At 43.1% G+C, this 7,656-nt stretch overlaps 1 protein-coding gene across 1 annotated transcript; it reads left to right on the plus strand.

Moving 5' to 3' along the window:
• Nucleotides 1-558: 558 nt before the first annotated feature.
• Nucleotides 559-1,263, plus strand: TPD52L3 (TPD52 like 3). Its single transcript, XM_061199055.1, has one exon. The coding sequence runs from the start codon at nucleotides 697-699 to the stop codon at nucleotides 1,261-1,263; it is 567 nt and encodes a 188-aa protein (XP_061055038.1). The 5' UTR covers nucleotides 559-696.
• The last annotated feature ends 6,393 nt before the right edge of the window (nucleotides 1,264-7,656 follow it).

The following is a 7,656-nucleotide window of genomic DNA, read 5'->3' on the forward strand; positions in this document are numbered from 1 at the left end:
AGTTTCTCAGGCCCCTTTGGGAACCTGGGAAGGGAAAATTGGGAGGGTACAAGACCAGGAGTCCTAGACTCCCTGCCCCACTTTGAGGCAGTTTTTATTTATTTTATGTATGAGGCTTTGTCATAAATTTCTGTTAGCACAAAAAGTTCAACTGATTTTCAAGGTTTTAAAAATGGCTGCTGTGGTGGAAAGAGGTCCGTAAGGGGAGTCAGACTTGGTTTGAAGGGCAGGACCAGTCACCTCTGAGGCAGGAAGGAAAATACCTCTCCTCCCTGACAACTGTAGCAGCACCTACCTCACAGGGACGTTGTGATGTCTAAACCACTAAGAGCATTGGAGGTGCACAGGCTGAGTCCAAGTTCTGTCCTCTGCGGCCTTCGGGCCAGAAGTCCCACCTCTGCCTCCACGACCTCAACCCAACATACCCTACCCCCCAGCGACACCTCCAACCCCACCCGGAAGTGGACCCGGTAAGCCAAGGCATCTATTCTGCAGCCAGGACACTGACCCACTGGCCACAGCGTCCATTCCACCGGCCAAGTTATGGATCCGTCCCACCCCACCCTACAGTCTGACCCCGAAGGCCTAGACTTCGACTCTGCTGGCCAAGACTACTTTTCCTCTGGCCATGAGTTCGACTATCTCTTCCAAGAATTGTACCTGGACTCTCTTCATGAAGATCTTCTTTCTCAGTCTATGCCAGGCGCCATGATAGAGACCTCTGCAGCCACGTATGACTCCCACCGGACTGCCGAACCAGAGGATCTCACAGAGGCGGAGAAAAAGGAGCTCAAATCTGAGCTTGGTAAATTGGAGGCAGAAATTGTAACCCTACGCTGTGCGCTGGCAGCCAAAGAGAGACGCTGCGTGGAGCTCAAGAGGAAGTTGGACCTGACGGCCTTGGTGGGGCTGAGGCAGAATCTGTCCAAGAGCTGGCACGATGCTCAGGTCTCCAAAGCCTACAAGAAACAAAAGACGTCAGCTGCCCTGTCCACCACGGGCTCTGCCATCTGCGGGAAGCTTGGAGACATGAAGAAATCGGCCACATTTAGATCCTTTGAAGGTCTTCTGGGGACAATCAAGTCCAGAGTCGCAGGTGGCAGAGAGCTAGGCAGTGACTGCCTTCCTTCTTCAGCGGGGAGTGGGGATGATCCGCTCCCAGTTTCCGGGAGTAGGGATGATCCGCTCCCGGTTTCAGGGAGTGGGAGTGATCCAGTTTCGGGAAGTAGGGATGACCTACTCCCCTTTCTGGAGCCAGAATGAGCTCCTTGGTAAACTTGCCTGGCCACCTGACCAGTGCAAGAACTCCCTTCCCTCATCCCAATTGCACCTCTGCCCATCAAAAACAACAACCAAACCACAATGGTAAAGTTAATTCAGGAAATGGACAGAGTCCGGTTTTGAGAAAAGTAGCTCCCATTTGTACATAGATATTTGCTGCTGTTGAGATAAAGAATCCAACGTTTCGTACCCAGTTATTTTACACTAAAGTTTATATGTGAAATGTATCACTATACTAGCCTTCCTGGGGTTGCATTTAAATGGACAGGACAATGGTTCCAGAGGGATTTTAGGCCAAAGCCAAAACTCCTTTTTTGGAAAAACCAGTGCATCAAAAGGCCAAAGCAGGTTTCTGTTTAGAACTGGTAAAAGGTATGAAATAATCTGCAATTTTATCCTCTCCCCATTTCCTTCCTTCCTTCCCTAAATCCTAGAAAGAAGCTTGAAAGCTCTACCTGGCCTACGATTTTTATCTTAAAAAGATGATCAAGAAAAATGTTGTTTTTCTCTGAGACCCTCAGAAAGGGGGAAAAATATTAATAGACTAATTGGTACATAATACTATGACTTTTATGAAATGATTTTTTTTAACTCCTAATTAAGCAAAATAACTTTAGCTTCAATTTAGGAGATTGTCAACTACTTTGGACTCAAGCTGAAATTGCAACTTTATTTTGCCCTGTGCTTTGTTTGTAATCTTTTTATATATCAAAATGAGAGTTTTATAATTGAATCCTTGTGGCCATGTGTCTCTGCCACAGCAGCATGCTACCTAAAAGAAAGAAAATTGCTTCTCCGTTCTGCGGCGATTCCTTGTTAGTTATCACCTTCAGCTGAGGGACTGAAGGGAAAACAGCATAGCCAAATTCAAAACCCCTGTCTTAAGCGACATTTAAAACAGAATGTCTATCCCCTGCAATTCTGGCCAGTATGCCTTTTAACGGACCTAACTGATTGTACATCACTGGTCACCTTGACTCCAAGTTTGTCCTTCTTCATAGCTGACCCCAACGGAGAAGGAAACAGAACCCAACCCTCAGGGGATATCAAGATAGTAGGAGCCTGTAGGAACAGGAACCTGGTTTGGGTTTGTTCGAACTTTCTCATATCTGATTTTCACAGGAGCTATGTTTTGGATTTTTTGTTTTTTGTTTTTTTCTATTTTCAACATGCCTGGACCTGGCAGCTTCTTTCATTCCTCCAGTAACAATGCAGGTTAAAAGTTTGTGTCTTATATTGGCTTTTAGCAGGGGGACTAGAATCTTTATTTTCTTGGGTATATATATTGATAATGTCTCACTGTCTAAAGGTAGTCCCTACAGCCTAAGAAAGTGATCCTGTTTTGTTGATTTTTGAACGCTCCCCCTATATTCCTTTGGTTTTCCTACAAGCAAAACCAAATACCACTATAAATGCAAAAGCACTTGGTAAACTATAAAGTCATTGATGTAAAGTCCACATATTTCTGAGGACAATGTTTTGCTTGGATTAAAATAAGATGTTCAACTATTTTACATGTTGTGTTTTAATTTATTGTAGTTTTATGTGCTGAAGAACTAGAGAGAAACTTGCAGCATTCATGAAGCCAAAGTAGCCCAACAGGCAAAGGCTTTGACCCCATATTGCAGAAAGCCTTGTGTTAGAGAAAATCTCCAGCTGACATGATGAGACAAACCCAGAACATGTTCTATTTTATGTAGTAATTCAAACAAATGCTGTAACAGTTTCCCCCAATAAATCCTCAACCCCCTGAGAGCAGTGAAGAACACAACTATTTTTGTTTATCATTGTATTCCCATGCCTGGCTTGCAGTAGATGTTCAATAAATACTTGTTGAATTAATGAAGGAATCAATATCACACACTTCAGACATCATATCTTAAATCCAAGAGATTATCAACAACATGAACTTGTTGACAAGTTTCTCCTGCTTTTAAAGCATTTCACTTCCCCATTCAGAGATAATTTGAGATCCTACTATGTGTCAGGCACTGTGCCAGGCTCTGAAACCACAGAAATCAATTAGACATGGCCCATGCTCTCTAGAAACAGATTTTCAAATCATTACAACTCATTGCAGTAGGTGCTAAAATAGAAGACATCTGTAAAGAACGGGTGTTCAACTCTGCCTTGGTAGTCAGAAAAGAATTCAGAGAGGCATAAAGTCTTAGAGGACTAGTAGGAATTTGCCAGACATACAAGAGTAGAACATTCCAGACAATATACAGAGGAACTAAGTCATGAAAGAATGGAATGGAATGGCATGTTCCAGGAAATACCAATAAGTCATTGTGGCTAGAGAGAGAGGGGAAGTGGTGAGAGATGAGGATGGAGAAATAAGCAGGGGCAAGATCACAAATAGTCTTCTATATATGCTATCCGACATTAGTATTTAATCCTGTAGGAAATGAGGAGGATTTGAAGGTGCTTAACTCAAATACATGTTTTAGATGTATCACTCTAGTCACCATAGAAGTAGATTGAGAAGTATTTAAGAGATAGAATCTCCAAAACTTAGAAAGCAACTGCATAGGAGAGAGGGAAGGACAGATTTGCAAGTTGATAAAGATGTAGAATTGAAAAGACTTGATACTGACAATGCTGGAGCTGCACATTCATTTTGCTTTGGCTCTTCTATTGGATTCCAGCATACCTGCATCAACAGCCATGGATACCAAATAAAATGCCTTCATGAGCATGTGGACTTTGGGTCAAAGGTTTCCTCCAGATTTTCTTTCTTCCACTTGCTTCTACCCTTCGCATGCATTGCTGACCCTCATTCCCTAGCCTGTTCACCTTTATAATTTGATCACTTCTGCTCATCTAGCCCTATTTGGATTTTGTAGCCTAGCCTCAGTCTATTTTACTTTAACTAGGCCACTTCAGGATGCAATTTCCAATAGTTCTCAGAATATGTGAACCCTCAAAGATGCCCCGTCTGGCTCAACCCCTGAGAACCACTGGTTGAGAGTGATGTTGGAACAAAATTCCCTGAGGCTCTCAGTTTTCTTGGTCTTCCATTGCTCATATGAGTGAGGGGGCTAGAGTGGAAGGTAGAGACAAGGTTGAAAGTTCCAACTCCCACAGATGACACTCTCCACGCAGCTGGCAAGGATGGGAGTAGAGTACCAAGCCCTTGTTCATTAGCATCATACATACCCCAGCATACTGCAAGCATCACTCCCAGAGAAATTCACCTGCACTTCTGGAAACTACTTTATTCTAACCTTCAGATTTGAGAGAAAATATATCACATACCTACTCTCATGAATTGCATGGACTGCAGAGAGCTGAGCAGTGATCCAGAACTGTGTAGGTCTTCTGATAGTGCTAGGCAATGTGCTTGATGGCCCTACCCATCAAGGGCACAATGATGCCATTTGTTGATTCTGCTAAGGAATGAGGTCAGTCGCATCTGAGCCATGGAATTTCAGTTCTTGTCCATGAATTCCAATGTAAGAAAAATTGATGAGTGCCCCTCTATCAAAATTACTGGGGCCGCAGTTACCATCTGAGACCATGTCCCACTCCTTCTGACCAGATCTATTGATAGGAGGCTTGATGATGCCACGACTTCCAGTGCCTAGAGCCTCATTCACATAAGGCAAGTGAAAAGTGGCAGAATGCCTTCAAGATGATGCACCTTGGCCAGCTACTATGAGACATTATCATGGCACTTGGTCATCTCTCAGAAGTTACTAAGCAGGTCCCTAAAACAGTCAGAAATGTCTGGCAATTCCTGAGAGTTCACCAGGTAATTTAAAAGTTCCTTCCCTGTTTATCTATACTATCACCCAAATAAATGACCACCTCAAGAAGAGAAGTGGGTTCTTCTGGACGTTGAAGGTTTTGGTCACCTCTACCCCAATCCTGGCTACCTTGCCTCAGACCCATTAAAACTTGCAGTTAATTGGAGAAAAAAATGTTACCTAAGTTAGAGGAATAATTCATAGACTTGGCTAAGCCAAACTTTCTTTCTAGAACATTATAACTAAGAGATTAAAAGTCTCAGTTGGGTTGAAACTGGTCTCTACAGTCATATAGATATCGATTTTTCATGTTTTAACTTCATGGTATGGCTTCAAATATCCTAATATTGACTTAGAAACTTGTATTGTAACTGAGGCCACCCACACTTCCAACCAACTAGCTACAAACCTTCAGGGTTCTTACTACTCCTTCAGACACCATAATTCACTGGAATGACTCACAGAACTCAGGAAAGCCCTGTACTTATGATTACAGTTTTATTATAAAGGATACAAATCAGGATTGACCAAATGAAGAAGCACAAAGAATGAGATCTCAGAGGAAACCTGAAACTTCCATGTCCTCAGGATGCACCATCCTGCCAGCACATCAATGTATGATTACCAAACTAGCAAGCTCAGGTGTCCAGCTTCAGGTGTCCAGAGTTTTTATTGGGGTTTCATTACATGGGTATGATTGATTGAATTATTGGCCACATGATTGAACTCAGTCTCCAGCTGCCTTCTCTCTCCAGAGGTTGGGAGGTCAGGTTAATATAATGTGACTCAAATCCCCAAACCTTAATCACATGGTTGGTTCTTTCCAGCACTGCCAGCCCCCATCCTGAAACTATCCAGGGACCTACCATGAATAACAAAGACACTCCTATCACTCAGGGAATTCCAAGGATTTAGAGTCTCCTTACAAGGAATCAGGGACAAAGACCAGCCAATTTTTTTATTATACAGAAAAACAAGCAACAGGAAGCTGCCCTACAAAATGGTCCCTCAATCTCCACAAACACAAGCAAAAGGCACTATGCCTCCATGCCAGCCTGTAAACACTTCTTACAGACAATTTGGCTGGTCAATGTTCCTTATCACCACAAAATCTCATATAATAATTCACAGCATTGCTTCATTACCCAACATATACCATTCCATAACTCTTATAGCTTCCAGACTGTTATTTACCCCAAAATTCCTGATTATTAGTAACACCCTAGTGGTTGGTACCTAGAAAAGCCACAGACTACAAATGGAGGTGTATAAAATACCTTCAGGGCTTCCCTGGTGGCGCAGTGGTTGAGAATCTGCCTGCCAATGCAGGGGACACGGGTTCGAGCCCTGGTCTGGGAGGATCCCACATGCCGCGGAGCAACTAGGCCCGTGAGCCACAACTACTGAGCCTGCGCGTCTGGAGCCTGTGCTCCGCAACAAGAGAGGCCGCGATAGTGAGAGGCTCGTGCACCGCGATGAAGAGTGGCCCCCGCTCGCCGCAACTAGAGAAAGCCCTCGCACAGAAACGAAGACCCAACACAGCTAAAAAAATAAATAAATAAAATAAATAAATTAAAGAAAAAAAGAGAAATGGCTCCTCATGTTTTAAAAAAAAAAAAAAAAATACCTTCAAAGGCACCAATGACTATTGGATTGAGGCTGTACTGGAGAGGAAACATCTGCTCCACTCATCCCTGCATAAAAGTGAAATATGTCTTCCTTAGCATATTCAAAATCTTTATCCACCCTATGGAAGCTGATATCTAATTATTCCCATCTCTGCATATTCATCCCACCTTCCATTGGTCCTTGCTGAGCCTAGTCCATCTAGACCTTTACCCACTTTTACATATTATCTCCCAGTCCCAAAAATAGAAATATTAGACACCTGCTGGTTGGCACCTTGGCTCCCTCTCCCATGGTACTTAATGCCATGGAGATTTTATGGAGCTAGAAAAATGGTAGTGAGAATCAGCCTCCCACTGCAAAATTATCCTAGACCCTGGCCAAGGCCTTTCATGAAGCTCTCCTGAGGGGGTTGGGTGGGGAGTTTAGGGGAGTGGGGTGAAGCATTGCAGCAGCCATCCTGAACACAATCTCATTTCTTTCTGGCCTGCTGTCACACTGAACTCTCCTTCTTCCTCTGTACTCTGCCCTGCCTCTGTCTGACTCCAAACCTTTGGTTCGCTACACCCCAAACTTTGAACCTACCTCTGGCCCTGTGAATTTTTTATTCAAACCAAGTGTTCCCATCAAATGGCTCTTATCTTTTCCTAATGGACTTAGTTTGCCCCTTGATTTGTGACTCTATGTTGATGTCTGTGAAAGCCTGATAAGCCCATCTGAACCTTACAGGAGAGGAGATAGGCAACCACACATTTGGAGTTACCAAAGATTGGCTAGTTGGTAATGTATATAATTTCCAGGAAGGCAAACATTTATAATAATAAGAGCTAACATTTATCTGCTACTTACTATGGACCAGAAACTATTCTAATGCATTTCAGCCTTTAATTCATTTAATCCTTACTACAGCTCTTTGAGGTAGATTCTTTACTATTGCAGTTTTACAGATTAGGAAACCAAGACTCAAAGAAGTAAAGTAACTTTCCAAAAAATACACAGC

This window comes from Eubalaena glacialis, chromosome 9 (genome assembly GCF_028564815.1).
Source record: "Eubalaena glacialis isolate mEubGla1 chromosome 9, mEubGla1.1.hap2.+ XY, whole genome shotgun sequence".
NCBI lineage: Eukaryota > Metazoa > Chordata > Mammalia > Artiodactyla > Balaenidae > Eubalaena > Eubalaena glacialis.

Excerpts from the sequence above, each read along its gene's own strand:
- TPD52L3 (XM_061199055.1), top strand. The coding sequence starts at position 697 with ATGCCAGGCGCCATGATAGAGACCTCTGCAGCCACGTATGACTCCCAC.